Below are 23,633 nucleotides of genomic sequence, written 5' to 3'. Positions count from 1 at the left end.
TCCAGGAGCGGTGCGTCTGCAGCAGTGCAGCGAACGTTTATGTACCGAGTCTATTTTTGCTGTGCTGCAGGCGCTGAATTGTGAAAGCGCATTGTTCGCGGGAAAAATGAACATGGATTTACACGGAAATGCAGTCATTTCACAATAAATGTATACTAATTAAAGCTGTTTCACATGCAACACATGGGTTTTTGGCTAGGTTTAAAACAAGAAAACGTGCACTTTTAGATAAACAAGGAAAACAATATATGTATTCAATTTTATGGAGGCAGAAAAACAAAGTTCATTAAGACCCGTGGGGTTGCGTGTGATAAAGATTTAAATGCAAAAGGCACGAGACTGTTTCTGTCTGTGGTGTTTTAATTTGAAATATTTTAACAAGAAAAGTAGGAAGTAGGAACCTAGAAGTAAAATGCATGAATAATGCGTTGTTTATATTTGAGTTTAAACTAATGTCTATAACTATGAAAGATTGTTACTGTTCTGTGATAAAAGACTCACAATGCTGAGAAAAAAAAAATATATGTGTGTGTGTGTGTGTGTGTGTGTGTGTGTTTGTTTGTTTTTTTTTGTGTGTGTGTGTGTTTGTGTTTTTTTACATGATATGAAATCAAAACAATGAACAAATGTTGTGTTTGTGGACTAAACAACGTGTCCCACTGCAGACGGAGTATGTGTGAAACAGGCGTTACAGGGAAGATGGATGCTGCAGAACTAGTAGAACATGACACAGAAGAACTTGTGCCAAAAAGAGGAGCCTGGTCTGTTGTTTGGAGGGTTTTTGGTTTCCAAAAATCTGACGTTGACCAAACAACCATTTTATGCAAGTGCTGTCGGGCTAAAAGCACGTCTTGGAATATCAACCAGCAGAAAATGCATTGTACACCTGATTATGCATGAGAAAAAAAAAAACGGCATAAACCGGGAAACCGGCATAATTTAGAAAAAAACCTTGATATAAATTTTTGGTCAAACCGCCCAGCACTACCATAGGTGGCAAATAACCAGCCTCAAAAAATACGTGAACTGAAAACTAAAAATGGAGGATAATAAAAGTGAATTATCATCTTTTATAGTATTTAATAATCTAAGTTAATGTTAGGTATGTTTAGTAATGTTTACATACTAAACGTGTATTAGTAGCCTACATTTATCTTTTATAAATAATCATTGACCTAGATATATAAGTGCATTAATCAGTGTTGTGCAAGTTACTTCCAAACTGTAATACATTATAGATTACTTGTTACTGTCATTTAAAAGTAATTCCTTACATTACAATATTACTGTCTCAGAATTGTAATGTGTTTCATTACTCCTGTATTACTTTCGAGTTACTTTCACCAAAATAATAACAGAAGCAGACCTACCAACCTTGGAAAGTTTTTTTTGAAGACCATCAGCGTGGTGGTGGGGGGGTTTGGAGTAAACAGTTTACTGTACCTGTTTATTATTTATTTATTTTGCTATTTAGTTGTTTTTATGCCATTTAAAAAAAAAAAAAGAGAAAAACTACAGTACACTTTAATTAAAACTCCAGTACACTTCTGTATAGGGCTGGCCGATATGAGCAAAAATTCATATCTCTCTATTTTTTATTTATTTATTTATTTATTTAAAGCAGAAGTTAGTTAAAAATGAAAAGTATTAAAAAGCACAGACTGAGTAAAAAGGCTATTTTGATTACCCCATTACACTTTACAGTTAATGCTATCATACAAATACACTTACTTATAGGTTTAAAATTCTACATGTCACATTTATCATTTAAATTCAACTATTAGTGCTATATTAAAATTTTAGTTATAGTTATTTTGTTCTTTCTTCATTTTGCTCTGTGTGTTTTTGGCGGTTGAGCTAGGAGGCGCTCGTTCTAAATGAAGTCTGTGGAGATTAGCGGAGAATCAATGATGTAGGAAGTGATTCGCTTTATGAGAGAATAATGGAATTATTTAAATTGGTTTTTTTTCATTTGTTTTTTTTGATATTTTGAGATGTAAGTTATGCATTAAGGAAAACAGCACATCTCAAACACGTCTCTCAAACAGTGTGTCTCTTTCAGCCTCACACAGCCTTTCTGTCAGAGCGGGGCGAGCGTGAGACGCTTTGAACTGAAACTATAAACTATAGGCTACTAGGACAGAAATAAAACGAAGAAATTATTTAAATGCAAAACAAACACCACAAGCAGCAATTGACTGACCACGAACAGGAACTAGAACCTATTTGCTTCATTTTTGATTCGTTAACATCTTGCTGTTTTTTTTCTTTTCTTTGTACAATTAAATTTTGGGCTAAAAGTGTGTTGTAACGCAAGCGTTACTGAACATGTACCGAGTAAAATATTACTGAAAATTGATTAGTAATGCATTACACTACTGCGTTACAGCAAAAAGTAATATGTTAATGTAATGCATTACTTTTGTAACGCGTTACTCCCAACACTGGCTGTAATGCTGTTGATGAGTTATAACAACTTTTTTTTTCTGAAGTGTTATTCTAACAGTCAAAGTAATATTCAAAATCACGTTATTATTTCTCTCTCCCTCAAAATGTTTTTTAGATTTTAGACTCAGATAGGCAAAGAAAAAGCTTTAAATATAAATCTCTCTCTCTTTCTCGGCTGCTTCATGTTAACGGTCGACAATGTGGCAGAAACATTCCCTTCATATTACTGATACTAAAATTAATATAGCAAAACTGCCAAAATGTGACTAAAATGTCACTGGTTCTAGCGTCACATGTTTGAGCTTTCATGTTTACCGTGTCACATCTTATGTTTGTGCGTTGATCAGGTGTGAATAAAAGTTCAAATTAAGTCTTAATTTATGAATGATGCACTAACCTGTCGATCTCTTAATTCTCGGAAAAGATCAGGATGAGCACACGATTGAGCAAGTTAGCCAGATTTGATGTGCTGAATCCTGTGGTCAGTTCGTTCACCTTTATCACCTGTTTTGTATGTAAAGTAATGCCATATTTCACTTTTACTGCTCTCTGGATTTATTAGTAGCGGGTGCGTTAAGTTTCATCTGTTTGACCCATGGCGTCGTTCTTCAGGTTTACCGGTTTTGCATCAATTTGAGAAGCACTGCCACCTACAGGTGAACTTTGGAACAGCAGCGCATGAAATACCGAATTAAGCAAAATTATGATATCGTACCGTTTGAAATATAATAGATACCCATATTTTTCCAGTACCGGTATACTGCACATCCCTATTGTGAATATTAAGATTTAAAATAACATCAATTTTAAAATGTGGTTTATTCTTAAAAGCTGTATTTTTAGCAGCCATTACTCCAGTCTTCAGTGTCACATGATTCTTCAGAAATCATGCTGATTTTGTGCTCAAGAAACATTTCTTACAGTCAATGTTGAAAACAGTTGTGCTGCTTAAATGTATCATGGTTTCCGCAAAAAAAAAAAATCAGGATTTCAGGAAGCTCAATAGTACAGCCAAAAAACTTTTGTAACATTAATGTCTTTACTGTCTCTGTTAATCAGTTTAACGAAATTGCCAATTTTTGGAGAGTATTTGATACTACTTTTTGATGGTTTTTTTTTTTTTTTTTTTTTTTTTTTTTAATCATTTGTTTTATTTGTCTTGAATAATTACTGGAAAAATGTGATTCAGTATTTTCTTGAGATTGTAGTTTTCTTGGCCAACCCTCTACGGACACCTTGGCAATTGAATCGCCGCTGACTAGTAAATTTTTTTGTTTACTCGACAGACTGAGACTTGCACTCTATTTGTGGTGATATATATATATATATATATATATATATATATATATATATATATATATATATATATATATATATATATATGTTCAAATTCATTCCCTGCCAGCAGGAGGAGCTTGTAGAGCAGGAGAGATAGAGGTTTCTCCAGTAATGGCTGTAATCAAATAAGCGCTGCGCTCACAAACACTGCTCAGGCATTATAGGCAAGATGAAATGAAAATGATATCCATAAATTTCTGAAGACAGTCGCTTTCCTTTAGAAATAGAGTAATATAAAAACACCCGCACTGGATTTCGACTGACTGCAGTGCTTATGTTAATTCCACAAAGCCAAAGCCTTTTGGAAAATCTATTTGTGGTGGTCAGTTTTGATATTGTGGCGGGCGACCACAAATAAATCAATGTATGGTAAACATATTAAAAAATAAAATGAAACTTACTTGCTTAAAGTCTTTAATTTGATCTGGATGTCTGTCTTTAAAATGTTTTGTTAGTTTTGTGTTTTTCCACCTTTTGAGGTTGCCACGTCTCAGTGCTTTTATGAAGAGAAAAACCTGGTACCGTAAGGTTTTCATTTTTTTTGTACCGACTTGATACCGAAGTTCAGGGTCAACACTACCACATTCACTGAGTAAGGGGAAATTCCGATAGGACGATGGTGAATGATTTGCAGATCCTGAGCACTAATGACAAACATCTAATGTTGTCAAATGTGTGGTAAGTACTGCCGCTCCATAGTCCTTGTGATCGCGAATCTCAAAAGTGAAAGTGAAAGTAAAATGAGAGCACGCAATCGAAAGCGGTTTCAATAGCGGCTCCCTGATGCCCGCAATTTACATACAGTTGCCTATACTTACCCAACGATATAATTGCAAGATCCCATCTCATAGGCTATTTATTCCCTTTAGGGTTTCTGTATTACACTTCTTTCCTTTCCGAACACTGAACTGGGATGCGGCGGATTGCTGGAGAGGGGGTGGGGCGCGAGGGGAAGGAATCACGATGTCAGCTTAGGCATCGTCTATTGGCCCAACCCTAATAGATATTCACACTCACCCCTATTACCTTAGTACAGTGCTTCCCAAACCTGTCCTGGAGGCCACCCTGCCCTGCACCTTTTGTATGTCTCCCTTATATAACACACCTGATTCTACTCATCAGCTCGTTAGTAGAGACTGCAAGAACTAAATTAGGTGTGTCTGATTAGGGAGACATACAAAATGTGCAGGGTAGGGGGTCCTCCAGGACAGGTTTGAGAAGTACTGCCTTAGTGTTTATGTAACAACATGAGTCACACTTTCCTGCAACTGTTCCTACAAGTGCTTTTTTTTTAGGAGTCCTAAATCCCTAAAATTAATTCAGCATGGATAGATTAAGATGCTCTTACAGTATGGGATATGCTCAGTCTTGCTACGTAAAACAGTCTGTACTGCTTCTATCACCTGTTTGGGCTGCTGTGATCTCCGATAGAGCACTCATTATCACAATGTACACTACACTCCTAGACTATGACAGGAGCGGCCACATGGACTTTCAAACTCTCTGCTGCATAGGATCGAAGGAAAGAGGGCTTAGATAGAGCCAGGCATGGGAGAGAGCAAATGAAGAGATAGGCAAAGTTCTGCACCAAGTGACCTCTCCTCTAGATAACAAGCAACAGTATTTCACAAAACAGTGGGCAACATGAAACTGTCATTTCTGAGAAGTCTTCCTTTTTTTTCCATTCCTCTGTTCGTTCATGCACAAGGCAGCTGATGTGTGTGAGTGTTTGTATAAGCGGCAGGGGAACTGAGCAGGGTGTACGTGTGACACAGCAGAGCCTTCACACTGGCTCACCTCCGGTGTTAAAGAGAAACTGAATGTCTTACCAGACAGGTCCGGTTATGCATAGTTTGAACGCGTGACCTCTAAGTGCTAGTAGGGTCATGTGAGAGAAGATTGTGTGTTAGTGCTGGCTTTGCGATTACCAAGTGACTTTAAACGGCAGAAAGCTCCTGGTGATTTGTAACCAAAAACCAAAACTTGCTTTTTTTTCCCCTCCCCTGCCCATCTGCCTTTTCTTTCTTTTTTTTGTGTCTTACTGTTTCTTTCTTTGCACTCATTTTTTCTGTTCTGGTAATAGCAATTACAGGAGTGGCTTGCAAATGTGGTTTTATTTGCATGAGTTCCTGGTAAAAGTATAGGAGGAGGAAGTAGGGCCTTCACAGGAACACCATTTCACACAGCTGCATCCCTGACTGTATGGCTTCTTATAGAGCTTTTATTGGCATTGCTTACGCTTGGTATTTGCATGCATTTTGGTGATCAGTGTTAAAAACATTTTGTGTCTAAAACCACATTGTGAGGTGGTGAGAAATTAATGTGACAAAGTTGTATTTGTAGAGTAAACATGATTGCATTCTGCAGTCCCTAATTAACAATACTACCACCTATAAATCAACACTAAAACAAAGGCTTTGAAATGTAAAATTGTTCTTAAATAAAATAACTGTATATCTGGGAGTAACAGTGTGCTGACATTTGTATTTGTTGTAATTTTACTTAGTGTCTTTTTTTTAAATGAATGTTGTCAATTCATTTTTCATGATTGAAATGTTTTCAATCATGAAAAAAAGCTTTTCACAAAAATTGAGCAGCACATGTTTTTAACGTTGATAATAAGAAATGTTTCTTGAGCACCAAATCAGCACATTAGAATGATTTCTGGAGGATTATGTGAAAGTACTGTAACTTCACAAAATTATTATGTATGTCAAAATGTAAGAGGAGGGCTGCTTTATAAAAGTATTTACAAACCATTTTTGTTTTACATGTTGTCATACTGAATTCTGTAATCTGTAAGTTGTTACTACATAGTAATGCTTTTATCAAGCAATACTTTCCTTGCTAATATCACTTATTTGTTAATTAATTTGAAGTAATTTAATATATACATATCAAACAATTAATGAGGAAACAGGTCATCTGTATAAGGGCAAACACTGAGAGCTGTTTCTTATGAATCTTGTTTTTCAAATCTGTTTAAAGACTCCCAAACTAGCCAATTTGAATGGGAATTGTCTCTTGTGGGGACATAAGTTATTTTCAACATTTACAGGGGTAAGTCAGTGATTTTTATTGCCGTCCAAATCCAGATTGTCTGTGTTTTTCTCAGTGTAAAATTTCCAAACTGAATTACATGCTGTTTTTTTTTGGCAAAAACCAAGGTTGTGTGGTAATTTATTTGCCATCTGAATCCACATTTTACATTTATGAAATTGATTCAAAATTCACTGTTAGAATTCTTTCTGACCACTGCCAAACACTGTGCAGTAACTGTTGCACTTTGTTGTAATTTGCATGCATATTTATTATTGAAATGCTGGAAAGTATTTACATAAATAATATTTCAGAATTGTTCCACCACAGTGAGTGGAAGCTGTTAAGAACAAAAAGCAGACGAAAGGCATGTAAACATTTGAAATGGGTCGTTATTATGTAGGGGTGTGAACCCACATTGGTCTCACGGTTCGGTTCGGTTGTCATGTCATTGATTCGGTTCAATTCGATATCACGATGCATCACAATGCATTGACGATGCACTGCATCCTCAATTTTCAGTTACTTCACATTTGTACAGTTGTCAATAAATACAAGCATTCAGATATTTGAATACAAATAATTTCAGAAAAATTTAATGTCATTTGCAATTCATATGTGTGCATTATTCTATTACATCATATTGATATTCGTACTGGTATTAAGTTGCACAGTTTAATGGGTAAATGAATTTATTAGAGACAGAAATTCAACAGACACCCCTATTATTATCGGAGCAACAGGTATGCAACAAAATTTTAAAATGTATTATATACAATTATATATAGGGATGCACAATAAATATTACAAGTACTATGACAATACTGACAAGCTGCACAAAACCACCATCATATTTTGCACGTTTTGTGCAGCTTGTCCATGAACAACGCCTCTGTGTAGTAAATGCTGCTCCACGTGAAAGCACGCACATGTAGAGATTTACCGCTGGTTACAGAACCGGCTTTTCTGATGAGATGCGCATTAATATTGTGCCAATATTTATTGTGCGTCCCTAATTGTATACATAAAAATATAGCCTATAACAATTAGCTTTATGTTTACCTTATGCAAATAAGAGGATGCATTAAGTTATTTCTGCTAATCTCCACATTTTTAATGACAATCATCATTTTGATAGATAAAATGCAAAATTATTTGTACTGATACGTCTATTTTCCGATTTAATAAATATTAATTTATTCTCATTATACCAAGCATATGACATTGTATTTACAGAGCTGCAAATTCCCGGGTTCATAGGATACTAGCTTCTCAACTGTGAATAAATTGTCATTCTAATCCATAAGTTTTATTGATGAGGTGCCATATAAATGTATTTTTACGATTAAGCTGTTAATTGATAAAATTGTGGGGCAGCACTGAGAAGTTTGTGCTGCTGATGAATATCTGAGTGCCGCTGCAACGTGATCTTTTTTTAGTGACTGAACGTGTGCGGATGCGATACAGAGAAGACAGCGCATTAGTTTAAAAATCATCTAATTTAAATTTTTTAAATGTAGAAACTGTTAATTTGTGCAATGTTAAGATGATTTTTTTTTTAAATATATTAGTAAGAGTACATTACAATAGACTATAAATTTATTAGAATGAGTACATTATTATTTATGGGCTTAAAATCGAGATGCAACAATCAGAATATTGTACCTGGTGGGAATTGCCCAGTGTAAACATGAAACATATGCCATTACTTATATTGTACTGTGGTACAGTTATGGAGGCCCTTCATAATGCAGAGGTCAAGTCCCTGTTCTTCCAATACTTAGCAACAACCATATAGTATGCAGTGTTTAATAAACAGCTGTTTTACTAAATTCTTCAGAGGTGAAATTCAGTGCAATCATGTATCGTGATATGTATCGTATCTTACCGTGGCCTCTGGATCGTGATGCGTTTCGTATCGTGACTTTGCTGATGATGTACAGCCCTACCAAATAGTGCTTTTGTCTATGACAGACTTCACATGAGACACTTGTTAACACTAGATGTTAATGCTATGGTCAGATCAACCAAGACTATTATATTAATATCTGGTGTAAACAGGGTCATTGTCTCATTTGCGTCTCATTTGCACCTCAGCAACACAGTAGCATCTCTTTCCACCCGTCCTATTCCTTTGTGTGGTTGTGCTTCATTGTGCAGCTCAATTATCCTATCTGAACCATTGGTTTACCATCAGGCCCTTGGGGAATGTTTTAAAAAAAGCACTTGTGGTCTTCTAGTCCTGAGTGAGCTTTTTAGCTCTGGTCCTCCTTTGATTAGATAATCGCATCCTAGACTTGCTGCTTTTTCTGTTTTGAAGGGACCACTTTCTTCTCTCTTTGTTGCAGTCTATTAAACCTCATTTGTTGGATCTAGCGTTCGAGACTGCCTCTTTCTTTCTGAGAATTGCAACTTGTTGACAGTCCAAGTCTTCTGATCTTCTTTTTTTTTAAATTGTCTGTCTCGTCAAGTCTTGTATTGTAAAGACTCGCATTGTGTGTCCTGTTTTTTTTTTTTTTTCTTTTCTTTTTTTTTTCTTAATGTGGTTATTCAATCTGTTACAGAACAGGGAGCCAAGATGACTTGGTTACTTTGATGGGTGTCCTTTTAGTGTAGATGGGGGTGGTGAGTCGAGTAGAGAAGCGTGGGACTGTGAAACGATTGGTTGAGGCTGTTTGAAGCTTTGCCTGACTTTAATCCTTGCGAACTCTTTAGAGTTTTCAGAAACTCATGAACAAGCCCTCCCTGTATTGTCCTTTGTCGTGTCAACCTTTCTCATTCGCTCTCTAGTATCTACCCTTCTGTTTTTCTCCAGTGTGCACTGCTTTTGATTTGAAAAAGACTCCATTTAAGAGGCAAACGTGGCATTTGGATGACACAAGACATTGTTTTGTGCCACATCAGGACGTGGGTGCCTTGATGTCCTAGAGTTGCTGTTGTCACCTGCCTGCTTCATATTGCCTTTTTCAATGGGACGAGTCACTGGCTTACGCAGCAGCAAGGGTGAATCATCAGTCAGAGCTGAGCAGTAGTACTCATAAGATGTGTATAGGGATTTACAGAATGTCTAAATGACTGCTCATTCAAAGATGTTTCGTTCTGTTCTAACTGTATCTTCCTTCTCCCTCTCTCCAGCATTTCTGTGTCGATTCGGATCACACATATATGGCGTTTGTGACCGTCTGCGGAGAGTTCTGCCAGGCTCAGCACCTCACCTTTGCGGACAAGTGAATTGCTAGCCACCCGCGGGACTACGCTACCCAGAAGCCTCCCTGACAGCCAGCACACTGGGCCCAGTCTGTCTCTTCTATACCCTTTTGGGATCCTGTGTAGTCCTCAAACACGCCCGTCTGACTTCCTCCCTACAGCTTTCTCTCCCTGTAGCCAATTAGAAACTCTTCTCCTGAATGGGGTAATCTCAGTTGTCTGAATTGGATGACTGAAGGATAGTCTCCTTTTTTTCTTTAGTTTTCCTTTCAAGTTTCCCATCCATTTTTTTATACATCTTTTGAACATCGTGGACTAGATCACCATCCTTTTGACTTTTGTATGTACTTCTAGTAATCTAGTGTCCACCCTCCATTCCACCCAGTATATTTTTTGTTTTTGTCTGTATTTATTTTTTCATACTGCTGAAAACTGAGCCAAAGATTTTTTTTTTAAACAAACAGGAATTATAAGTACTTCATTGTAATTGTTTTAAAGACGTCTTGCCAACATGAACCGCCCTGCCGCTGTTGAGATTTCCTATGACTGCATGAAATTCCTCATCACACACAACCCCACCAACTCCACTCTCAACAAGTTCACTGAGGTAAGAAAAAAAACACTTTTTGTGAATGAGTTTGTCATGAAAGGGGAAATCCAAATATCCTTACTCACACGTTTCACTCTGCCTCCCCCCTTAGGAGCTGAAGAAGTTTGAGGTGAACACATTGGTGAGAGTATGTGAAGCCACTTATGACAAGGCACCAGTGGAGAAGGAGGGCATCCAGGTCCTGGTGAGTAAATCTAATTGAAGATTTGAAGAACAGTAGGGATGCACCGAATATTCGGCCACCGAAAATTTTTGGCCGAAAATGGCCAAAAAGTGCATTTTCGGTTTTCGGCCGAAAGACTTTTATCACCGAAAAAATACGGCCGAAATGTTGTGATGACGCAATCAGAAACCGCGACCTGCACCTGCATAGCGCAGACCACAAGCTCCCCGCGACATTCACTTCAAACCAGTGGGTTTTAATAGAGAACATTCTCTCTCTTCTTGCCCCCTTTGAGCAGCTAACTAAAGAGATCAGCTCCTCTGATGCATCAGTAGCGGACGTTATTCCTTTAATCGCAGCATTAAAGAGACGGACCACGGAGTGAAAACAAAGAAAAGTACACTCTTAAAGTCTGTCAGCACATGTTTTATTAAGATCTATTCGGATCCTCTGCACTTTGTCGCGACTGTACTTTATCTGCGTTATAACCACCATTACTTGGATGCGGAAATAAAGCAGTGCACACGAGAAATGATCCAGGATGGATGCGGAGAACACGCGTGGAGACGGAGATCAGAGCGCAGAAAAAAAAGACTCATCTCTCTGCACTCTCGTTGTCTGATATGTTAAGTGAAATCCTGCAAGAAAGTGCCTCAAATAATAATAATACGTAGGCTATTCTGTTCTTAGGCTACTATATATGTGACTATATATCAGATTGTAGCCATATTTCTGCTAGATATTTTTTTTTTAATTTGATATAAATGTTTATTTCTGCCCTGGCCCTATTTAAATACACTCTCTCAAATCTTTCTCAAATGTCAGGCAGATGACAAGCTCAACCGCTCAACAGCTAGATGGTTATCTGTCTGAAGTCCCCATCCCCAGAAGTGATAACCCTCTTGCCTATGGAGGAGTAATGCACTTTCTTGTAGTAGTCCTACAGAGAAAAAATTCAAATGCACTTGACCTAAATGCACTTTGTTTTTATGAGAGAACATTTAATTTGAAAACCTTTCTGCAGGCCAGTAGGCCTGTACATTATTTTTCAATGTACACATGAGTAGGGTCAAGTTAAACATTTTAGTTTGAATTTTATTGTTGCAATGTACTAAATAAATATTTGCATCATTTGTAATTGATTTATTCTTTGAAACTTTAATATTAATTTATGCAATGGCAATGCCTTGATTTTAGTAAAGTTAGTACACAGTCATAGCCATAAAGCAATGGTACTAATAATCGGCATAATTTCTTTCGGTGTTTCGGTTTTCGGCCTTGGTTTCCTCTTTTTCGGTTTTCGGTTTCGGCCAAGAATTTTAATTTCGGTGCATCCCTAAAGAACAGTGTTTAGGGGAGGAAGGAAAGAAAAGGCACTTATTTTGCAAAACTGAATGACAGTGCTTTTCTGCAAGACCAGCTGTCCTTGCTTTATAAAAAGGCACATGTATGCCTATGCTACACTCTTGGGAACTCCCAGTGGTAATTCACCGGCACAAAAGGGCAACTAATAGTTTCTTCAGCTAGTCCAAAACTCCCACACTGGCCCCAAGCAATAGTTACTGTTAAGCCCTGTTCATTACTATTTACTGTGCCTTTTATGTTTACGTTTAAATGAAAAATATTGAGCTCATATACACTGCAGTTCAAAAGTTTGGGTCAATAGGATCAAAAAGTGACAGTAAATAGAGGACAAGAAATTACAAGAAGTTTTTTTTTTTTTTTTTTTTTTTTTCAGCAAATTATGTTCTTTTGAACTTTCTAATCATCAAAGAACCCCCGAAAGAAAAGTATCATATTATTATAATAATAATAATAATAATAATAATAATAATAATAATATTAATAATAATAATATTAATAATAATAAATGTTTCTTGAACACCCAATAAGCATGGTAGAATGATTTCTGAAGTATCATGTGACACGGAAGACTGGAGTAATAGCTAAAAATTTATAGTAAAAATGTAAGTTTGCTATCACAAGAATTAATTACATTTTAAAATATTCAAATAGAAAATGGTTATTTTAACAAATATTCCAATGTAACTTTGCTCAAATAAATGAACGTAGGATTCTTCTTTTAAAAACATGAAGAAAAATCTTACAGACCCCAAAATTTTGAACAGGAGTGTATTACTCTTTTCTTTTAATTTTCAGTTTGATGTGCTCAGAAAGCATGCCAAGCAAAAAAAAATTCAACATGTTTAAATTTTTAAAAACTTTTCCCATGCAAATAGAAATACTCGTGGTATTGTATAATGAGGATTGAAATAACGGTGCTTCAATTTTAGTGACTGCTTTGTCTCGTTTGAAATTCTTTTTTGTGACCTGATCTCGGGTGTGTGTCTAATAAAGACGTCTCATTCTCTCAGTGGCTTTTGAAAAAACTTACTCAGCGTGTTGAGTCTTTATTTACACTTGACATTATCTTGTTCTGACCCTGCTGGAAAAGGTAGATAGATAGGCTTGTGTTGCCAGAATTCTGATTTAATAAAGTAATAAAATAATTGTGAAGACTGAGAATGAAAAACCAAACTGAGTTTGTCTGTCTTGCTTTAATTTTCTGAAGAAAATGATCTGGTTTACACATAGCTTGCTGTCTTTGAGCAAAGAGATGAACAAACAGGCGTACAGCAGCTTATAAAGACAACAGTTACATTTCAAGATGACTGAAATTCCTTGGTTACTCAGCCTTCGACCAACCAAGAGGCTCCCTGGAGAGTCGCCTCAATCATTCACGCCATGTCATATCTGATACATATTGCTAACGTTCATAAAAACATGTAAAGACTGACACGTATGCACACACCTGGCAAATTCAAACTAGCTGAGTGACCCCTTAAAGGAATACTCCACCCCAAAATGAAAATTTTGTCATTAATCACTTATCCCCATGTCGTTCCAAACCCGTAAAAGCTTTGTTCGTCTTCAGAACACAATTTAAGTTATTTTGGATGAAAACTGGGAGGCCTGTGACTGTCCCATAAACTGTCAAGTCGTCGTCAGAATATTCCATCTGACATCAGACATGAAATCTGGATAATATGAAGTGACGGGAACACTTCTTGTAAGCGAAGAAAGCAAAAATAATGACTTTATTCAACAATTCCTTTGTCAACAGTCTCCTCTGTGTCTCTCCATATCACTGTATGCTGCGTAGGCTCTTCTGTATCATCCGCCCCACAAGGATGCCCTGTTTCTATGTGTATTTAGCTTTGATTTGAAAGAAAACAGTGCATCTTTGTGGCACGGATGATACAGAAGAGCATACGCAGCATATGGTGATATGGAGAGACACAGAGGAGACTGTTGACATCCTCATGGAGGTAAGTGATTAATGACAATTTTCATTTTGGGGTGGAGTATCCCTTTAAGATTTACACGAAAACCCATGTACTCTCTAGACTACACAATACCTTGATCATTGAATACTAATTGATTACTGATTAATGATTATAAAAAGATATATGTTAGATAAATGTATTTCAGTGAGATCAGTCAATGCAAATTTAAAAATTTCCATAACACCTCCAAGATAGGCCTCCCAGTTTATTTACCATCTATAATCACCTGTACTTTACATTCTAGGTTTGTAAACGGAAGATATATTGACTGCTACAAATGTATTAAAAGCAGCTATATATGGAGATATAGGCAAGCCAAAGTTTCTCATTTTAAAGAGGAAATTTCAACCTTTGCTTTTGTTCCCTTTTATGTAATTGATCATTTTCCATGACCTACGGAATGTTATTTGGAAATAAGGAAGCCAAGGGTTTTAGAAGGGGAACAATATCCTTACTTCCTTAAAGAGAAGGTACAGCGTAGTTTAAAGTTTACTGTCACGGTAGTGTGTTAACAGTCAACATAATGTGTTTGTGTGTGTGAGTGATACATGGCCCATGGCATCTATCTAACTGCAGCTGTAATCCAATACCTGTGTAAAGATTTACATCCCTGCTATTCAAGTTAAACACAGTGCACCTTGTCCATTTTTCTTTGGAAGTGGCTCACTAACAATTGACACAGGGAATAACTAAATAAAGAAAGAATAAGGCTTGATGGGAAACTAGGGATTGCATGTTTAAGGAGCATAGAAAGTGAGAGACTGCTGTGAGCTGCAGCCCAGACAGCTGCATAGACAGTCCGTTTCCATTATCTATCATACTCGCCCACACAGGCTTTCTCTTTAACGTTTCCAAGCACCAGTCTCAACGGCTGGGCGGTATATCGAGTTTGTACGATATATCGATATTTTCTTTATAAGCGATTTGATATGAGGCAATAATGAGGCGGAGGACACAGACTGAGCTGCTGTGGAGAAAGTGCATAATCCAGTTTGTCCTAAACATGCGACAAGCTTCATATTAAGGCCTATAAAAACTGGTAAGACAGTTTATAGTTTCGTTTCGCATATTTATTTAATAATAATAATGTTACATTTATATAGCGCTTTTCTGGGTACTCAAAGCGCGTTTACATGAAGGGGGGGGGGGGGGGTGTCCTCAAACCACCACCAGTGTGCAGCATCCACCTGGATGATGCGACGGCAGCCATGTTAAGCCAGAATGCCCACCACACACCAGCTTATTGGTGGAAAGGAGACCGAGTGATGAAGCAAATCAGTGTATGGGGATAATAAGGAGGCCAATGGGCAAATTTGGCCAGGATGCCGAGGTTATACCCCTACTCTTTTTCAAAAGACATCCTGGGAGTTTTAATGACCACAGAGAGTCAGGACCTCGGTTTAACGTCTCGTCCAAAGGACGGTGTTTTTTACAGTATAGTGTCCCTGGCATTAGGACCCACACAGACCACAGGGTGAGCACTAGAGATCGACCGATATGGGTTTTTCTATAGCCGATGTTTAGAGGTCAGGGTCAGCCGATGGCCGATATGTGCTGCCGATTTTTAGGGGTTTTTTTTTGAAGTTTTCCCCTTCATTTGCATGCTAAAATATCACACTAATAGTAAGTGGATGCACAACATTTCTAAACTTATCATCATTTATTGAGCACTGACTTGAACCATCTCTCGAATCTTAATTTTGTGCACTGCACGGTATTAAAAATAAAAAAATTATCTAAAGTTAACCAAACAAATCAATAAACTGACCAAGTATTAAATATATAAAACAGGTAATTATATATATAATTATATAATATAAGTCAATCATTTACATAAGTTTTAGAGCATTTATCAAGCAGAATTTTTCAAGTTTGTTGGAACATAAATGTAAACTTAAATGTTTAAATTAAATACAATTTTATAAATAAAAATCAATTAAACTGAAAAATATAAAAAATAAAATATATAAAAAATAAATAATAGTAGTGCAGCAAATGGAATGGTCATATCAAAGTATGATCTTTTCCGTCTAGTTTACATTAAAAAAATAAAAAATGTTATAGTTTAACATTCAGATACATTGCGAATATGGAAACATTTGGATATGTGCAGAACAAGACGTGAGCAATAACCTCCAAATACATCTAGCCAAACCCGCGCTCTGACTATAAAGTGACTGTAATGGGGTAATCAAAATAGCCTAACACAACTCTGTGCATTTGTTCTCATTTATTTTCATCTTAGATCTTGGTATATTCGAAGAGGAAATGGAAAGCAGGCCGAGATAACTACATGAAACTGTTGATAATTAATGCTGTCCTAAGCTGTGTTTAGAGATGTAAATGGATTTACCAGAAAACCACCGTACTCCCTTAGGATGACATTAGATTTGTGTGTCATTTTGGTAAAACAGATACATCTTGCCGCAAACTCCTCTCTGTCCCCTGTACTCCTCCTGATGGCTCTCATTATTGATCTTCTCTTTTCAGCCTCACGTTACATCTTAATCTCCTTGGTCCGTCCACTTCTGCTTTGTCTCTGCGTATTTCTCTCCTCTCCTCTCAGCCCTTTCTCGCTTTTTGTGCGTTTTGGCTGGGAGGAGGCCAGATCTCTGTGGCCTTCTGCCCAAAAACAGTTAATGAGAATGCTCTGCTCTCCCTCAGTGCCTTGCTCCACAGGCAAATTCTGCAAGGCCTAATGTGAAACATTTCAAGTTCTTCAGCTGTTTTACTTTGTGAATGTTCCCTCTAGCACTCTCCCCTATGCAATTTTAACTCATTTGAATCTCACGCGATTACTGTAACAGCTCCTATAAAACTCCAGGTTGTGGTAATTTACCGCCCTCCTGGGCAAGTTCTAGGCGCCTTCCTAGAGGAGTTGGATGGGCTGCTGTCCTCATTCCCGGAGGATGGCAGTCCACTTTTAGTGTTTGGCGACTTCAACATTCATCTGGACAAGCCTTATGCTACAGATGTCCATTCACTCCTTGCTTTCTTTTATCTTAAACGACTTACAACTACAAGCATGCACAAATCAGGCAACCTACTTGACTTAATTTACATATGCAATTATATTACAGACAACATTTTAACATTTTGGTAGAACTCCTACATACTGTAGCTCTGACCATTTCTTCATTACATTTAAACTACATTTTTCTACCTGTGTGCCACCAACCCCTATAACGGTTACTTTTATGAGAAACCTATGCTCCCTTTCCCCCTCCAATCTTTCCTCTGTAGTATCCTCTTCTCTTCCCTCACCTACCCATTTCTCATCTCTAGATGTGAATGCAGCAACTGACACTTTATGCTCTACTGTAACCTCTTGTCTAGACCATATTTGTCCTCTCTCCTCCAGGCCAGCACGGACTGCCCCTTCTAACCTGTGGTTATCCGATGTTCTTCATGAGCATCAGACCGAACTCAGGGCAGCAGAGAGAAAATGGTGTAAATCAAAAGATCCGTCAGACCTCCATATCTATCAGTCTTTGCTTTCTCTGCTGAAGTCCTGGTTTGAATCCTATCTCACTGGGAGGTCTTTCAGGCTGGCCTGGGGAGGGAAGGTATCCAAAGCACATCAACTAGTCACTGGGGTTCCTCAGTGATTTTGAACCTTCTCAGTTTTTCGAACCCTCCTCTTCTCCATATACAATCCACATATCCTACCATTGCTATGCTGATGACACACAGCTTTATCTCTCATTTCAACCAGATGATCCAACAGTAGCTGCACGGATTTCAGGCTGCCTGGTGGACATCTCAGCATGGATGAAAGAACATCACCTACAGCTCAACCTGGCAAAGACTGAGCTTCTTGTCTTCCCTGCCACTCCAACTCTACAGCATGATTTCACCATCCTGCTAGGGACTTCTACAATTACCCCATCAACTTCGGTCAGAAATCTTGGTGTAATCTTTGATGACCAGCTGACCTTCAAAGACCACATTGCAAAGACTGCTTGATTTTGTAGGTTTGCATTGCACAACCTCAGAAAGATCAGATCAGTTGTGCATGCTGCACAACTTCTTGTCCAGGCCATTGTCATTTCTAGGCTGGACTACTGCAGTGCTCTTCTGGCTAGACTTCCATCAAGCACAATCAAACCTCTACAAATGATTCAGAAAGCAGCGGCAAGAGCTACCAGGTGCAGCTCGCACTAAGTTCAAGACAGTGATGCTTGCATATAGAACAGCCACAGGCTCAGCACCCGCCTACTTCCACTCACTACTACGAATCTACATCCCCTCCAGAAGTCTGAGAAGTCTAGGGAGCGAAGCCTCGTTGTACTATCACAGAGAGGCTCAAAATCACTTTCCAGAACATTATTGTTCACCATTCCTGGCTGGTGGAATGATCTTCCCACCCTTATCCGGATTGCGGAATCCGTGACACTTTTCAAGCGACAGCTGAAAACTCGTCTCTTTCGACGCTACTTGACTAAATCCTAAATAAAGAAAGAAAAAAAAAAAACTCTTTATTTAATCCTTCCCTTTCTAGCTTGTACTTATATGAACAATGCCTGAATCTTTGTATTACGAGCACTTCCTGTGTCTGTTTGCCTCTTTAAAGTTGGGGTAAGTGATTTCTGGTAGCCAGTGTTGATATTTCAAATCACCAAAACAAACACGCCCCTTCCCCATAAGGGTCTCGCCCCTATTTTGATAGCTCTGCCCCACACATACATACACAACACAGGCAACAATTATGACAGAATCTGCTGTATTAAACGTATTATCTTACTTTTCGGACACACTTTGGATGCTGATGCTTGAAACAGACAGTGGAGGAGGTTTAGATGCTCCAGGCTTATTAGGTGTGGAAATTAATGTGTCTTTATCATAGCTGAAGGGAACGACAATACGATTGCAGATGAACAAACAAGCGAACATGACACACAAGCATATTCATGCCAAAGCCAGCATATATTAGTTCTGTGAAACAAAGCAAAACCAATGTTACTCACCTATCGAGAAGAAACAAAGCAACCTCGCAGGCCTTCCTGCTCCTTGAGTTCTCTCCAGCGCTGGAAAGCTGATCCAAAATTTACACGGGTCCTACTACATGCCTTATCGTAATTCTTCTTTTGTTCCACAGACGTTTTCCTCTTTTGTTTTCTATCTGCTATCTCTTATTTTTGTCATCGCTCGGCTCAGCTAATGTCCGTCCTGTGCACTGAGCACTCTCTCGTCCCCATCATGAGTAGACACGCCCCTTACTGCTGATTGGCTACAAGTTGGCTTTGGTTCTCGGCCCGACTCTGTTTTCTAAAGCGTTTTTGAAAAAATACACACCCCACCATTAAGAGGAATCACTTTATGTATTCCACAATTGTAAGTCGCTTTGGATAAAAGTGTCTGCAAAATGACTAAATGTAAATGCTCTGAGATGTACACAAGACATTAAATTGTTTCAGCAAAATCTAAATTGCATTTTTTTTTTTTTTTCTATGGCTGCAGGACTGGCCCTTTGATGATGGAGCTCCGCCCCCAACCCAGATTGTAGATGATTGGTTAAACCTACTGAAGACTAAGTTCCGAGAGGAGCCAGGATGCTGCATTGCCGTTCACTGTGTTGCAGGGTTGGGCCGGTTAGTGTTGTATATTCAATGTGCTTCTTGAGATTTGTCTAACTCGGAGAAAAGGGTTAGTCCCTCCTTCTATAGCTCTAGTGATACAACATATATATTGTCTTAAGAAGTCTCTTATGTTTACCAAGGCTGCATTTATGTGATCAAAAATACAGTAAAAGCTGTAATATGGTGAAATTCAAAATAAGTTTTCTGTTTGAATGTTCTATGAAATCTAATTAATTCCAGTGTCACGTGATCTTTCAGAAATCATTCTGATATACTGATTTGGTGCTAAATAAACATAACTTATCATCAGTGTTGAAAACAGTTGTTCTGCTTAATATTTATATCTATAATATTTTTTGGCATCTGATAATCTTTATTCAGGATTTTTTGATGAACAGTGCAAAAGAACAGCATAAATTTAAAATAGAAATCTTTTTTAGAATTAAAATTGTATTTATTGTCACTTTTGATCAGTATATTGAATCTAATTAATTAATTTCTTTAAAAAAAATAACAATATACTGAGCCCAAACAAGACAGTAAGAATGTTAAGCACATTCACACGTTGTATTGAATCCACTCTTTACATCCTATGAATGGGTAACAACCAACTAGACAGTGAGAATGACTCCAGAATGTGTTTTATGTAAATGTTCACTCAGAGTCAGGTAAACCCAACACCTGCCTGATTATACTGGGCTTCTAGTTAAGATAGATGAGTTGATGCATTGCTCAAGCAACCCATGACTTGTCAAGAATTTGTTGTGTAACAAGTAGCTTGCATATGATACCCACTTGTGTTCTCAAACACTTGCTAACTTTTGGATATTTAGCATTCAGCCTCCCTCACCTCTGTTTGAGCCTGCTGACACACACACACACACACACACACACACACACACACACACACACACACGACAGTAACCAGTCTAAACTAGAGAAGGTAAGCGTCTGTGACCTGCTGGTGTTAGTATGGTGTAACCAACATTGTTTGCAGTACAGTGCACTCTGTACTCTTGCATTAATTTTCCTAAGCTCAGTTTACACCAGTTCCTTTAGGGAAAAACAGCAGCACCATTTAAAACAAGCCTGTGGTCATGCTGCTCTCCAAGCGTAGAAGTGTTGTTTTTGTTGTTGTTGTTGTTTGTTGAGCGTTTTTTGGTGAGGGTGTGTGTGAGAACTCAACTACAGACTGCCTTCTCAACTCTTGACCTTTTTATGTACACAAACGTCTCAGAATACAGTTTTCTCTGTGTACACAAGCATTAATTGTTTATGAGCTTCCAAAGATGGCACACACTGATTTGATCATTGTTGATGCAGGTGCAAAAATTCATGACCTTAAAAAAGGTCATTTATTTATTTTGAATTTTTTTTTCACCAAGCTATAAGTTTGTTTATTGAAAACTTGCATTGCATTGAAAAAAATTTTCTTCTAATTTTCATAGAGCACCTGTTCTGGTGGCTTTGGCCTTAATTGAGTGTGGAATGAAGTATGAAGATGCGGTGCAGTTTATAAGACAGTAAGTAGTGATTTCTCCTTGATATACATTTGACATTCTAACTTCTGTTTTAAGGTTGGAATACACCACACAAATTTTTAAATCTCAACAGTTTTTAAAACACCAGATGTCATACACTTGGGAAAAACTGGGCATCATATATTAGTCAACTGAGGATCATACATGACCATTATCTGAAGTAGTTCTTGACACAAACACAGACAGAAATACATGCCTCATTGCTAGAAGACACATAACAAATCAAAACCATGTGTTCTACAATCGGCTCAAAATATTTAAACAAGTTTCATATTCTCTGACTGGATGGAATCATAGTCTGAAGCTTAAAAAAAAAATCAGAATCTGTGCCCTTCATACCAACTGCCCAGTATTGGCAGACGGTCTGACATTCTGCATCTAGCATTGACACCTCTGGACTGAAAGTGGCACATAAATCTGGGCAAAAGTAATTTCAGCCTTCAAACTGAACTAATGTTTTTGTTTGTTTTTTAGGAAGAGACGTGGAGCCTTCAACTCCAAGCAGCTTCTTTACCTTGAAAAATACAGACCCAAGATGCGTCTGCGGTTCAAGGATGCCAACGGTCACAACTGCTGTGTCCAGTAGTGTGTCATTCTGTTAGTCATACAAAACAACAGTGGGAATTTCAAGAGCTGTGGGTTATAATTGTGGTGATTTTATCAAATGAATCATGCTAATTGATCACAGAGATGTAATGAATGAAAGCTGATCTATGGATTCTCCAGCAGTATCAGAGAGCAGGGTCAAAGCACACAGATGATCCCACAACCTGGTTGGTTAACCAGCGTTAACGGTCACGGGCAAGAATTTACACAAGTTCCCCTGATTTCCCAAATTTCTGATAATGTGATGACTTTTTATTTTGTGTTCTTTCAGAACGAGTACTTTGAACCATGCTGAAAAGATTTACATTTGCTGTCATTGGTGATTTGTATTAAGACTTATTGCTGGGCATGTTCCTTTAAAAAAAAATTTTTTTTTTTTTTTGTAATTTCCACACACAATAGCCAATTTTGTTACAGACACAACTCTGAAGTAGGCATATTATATTTTTGCACAAAACAACATTTTTAAGAAGTTCCTCTCAAATGCAGCAATTGCCCCCTTTTAATTTCGGGTTAGCCTAGGTTTTAAATATGTCAGCTGTATTTATTTACTATAATTAGTGTGTCTTGTCAGGAGTGTGGGTGGGGTTAGGACACTTTACTTTCTTTTATGGAGCCATGTTATTTTCTCTCGATTTCTTTATCTCTGGGGAGTGCAATATTCAGTCCAGCTTAGAAAAGCCCTCACCCTTAGGACCGTCCTACATCTAAATTCAAATACAGGAGGATACATGGCTTGTCTTAGGTACTCACTTTCTATAGCTGCTCAGTAAAAAGCTTTACTGTTGGCCTGACTGTGACACCCCACACATAATGTGTGCACTTTATCGGTCACCCCACAGACACTGAAGGAAGTGAGAGGCAGGAGACTGGTCAGCTCTGGGTTTTTTTATTTTAATTTTGTTTTTGTTTGTTTTAATCATTGTGCCCATTTTGAAAACACCCCCACTTCACCTTGGTTTTAAGACAAATAAATGAATTGAAATTGATACTGGCCTGTTTTCGTTGCGTGTTCTTTCCTGTAATATGTTAGCTATTTACTGTGCTTGGCAGATGAGTCACTTCATGATGACTGATTTTTATGGCCACCTTCAAGATAACATCTGAAATTATGGCGGAAGATAATGTGAAAAATATTTTGGTGGAAGTGATGTGTACTGTCACCTGCAGCTGAAAGAGAAATCTGTGTGATTGCTGTTCTATAAAAGAGAAAGGAAAAAAAGATGTGTGTGTGTGTGTGTTTGTTCAAACAGTACATGACCCAGAATGTACCACTCTCAGTGGTCATTGAAAGACAAACCAAATATGACTCATTTGACTCCATGAGGCTTTTCCACACCAGGACTTTCTGGTCAGAAAGGTCCTGACTGATCAATGACTCATACATAAAGGAAACCACTCATGTGGCATTTCTAGTGTGAAGAGTGATAGTGCAGATGGAAGATGACTAAACTCTTGAAATATTTAAGTCAGTCACATGGTAGAAAATCCACAGGAAGTTGGGAAATGACCTATTTATTTTCAATTTCTACACCTACTGGCAGATGTAGGATACAAAGTTTATCATGTATGTGTCGAGTTCTCATGCACAATCAAATTAAATAGGAAATGACAGCGCTAAAGCCTGGGTCTCTTAAGTGTTAGTAGCACAAAAATGGAATTCGGATTATCCAGATTGCACAAGCCAGGGCTGGTCTGTCTTTATCTGCAGTGCCATCTGCTGGGTCTGCTCATGCGCTGCTGAGGTTAGAGTAA

At 37.8% G+C, this 23,633-nt stretch overlaps 1 protein-coding gene across 2 annotated transcripts in view; it reads left to right on the top strand.

Annotated features, from left to right (window-relative positions):
• Positions 1 to 22,867, top strand: part of ptp4a2b (protein tyrosine phosphatase 4A2b) — a 37,370-nt gene extending 14,503 nt beyond the window's left edge. The window contains exons 2-7 of one of the 2 annotated variants that reach the window (XM_042745708.1): positions 9,961 to 10,237; positions 10,531 to 10,639; positions 10,734 to 10,826; positions 19,613 to 19,743; positions 21,180 to 21,254; positions 21,747 to 22,867. In XM_042745708.1, coding sequence (XP_042601642.1) covers positions 10,233 to 10,237; positions 10,531 to 10,639; positions 10,734 to 10,826; positions 19,613 to 19,743; positions 21,180 to 21,254; positions 21,747 to 21,858 — 525 coding nt within the window. In that variant the 5' untranslated portion in view covers positions 9,961 to 10,232 and the 3' untranslated portion in view covers positions 21,859 to 22,867. Of the gene's footprint in view, positions 1 to 9,960; positions 10,238 to 10,496; positions 10,640 to 10,733; positions 10,827 to 19,612; positions 19,744 to 21,179; positions 21,255 to 21,746 lie in introns of both variants that reach the window. The other variant, XM_042745709.1, reaches the window with a different exon arrangement.
• Positions 22,868 to 23,633: the final 766 nt, after the last annotated feature.

Source organism: Cyprinus carpio, chromosome B19 (genome assembly GCF_018340385.1).
Source record: "Cyprinus carpio isolate SPL01 chromosome B19, ASM1834038v1, whole genome shotgun sequence".
NCBI classification, from domain to species: Eukaryota; Metazoa; Chordata; class Actinopteri; order Cypriniformes; family Cyprinidae; genus Cyprinus; species Cyprinus carpio.
The sequence above is the reverse complement of the archived record's forward strand: the minus strand, read 5'-3'. Positions and strand labels throughout refer to the sequence as shown.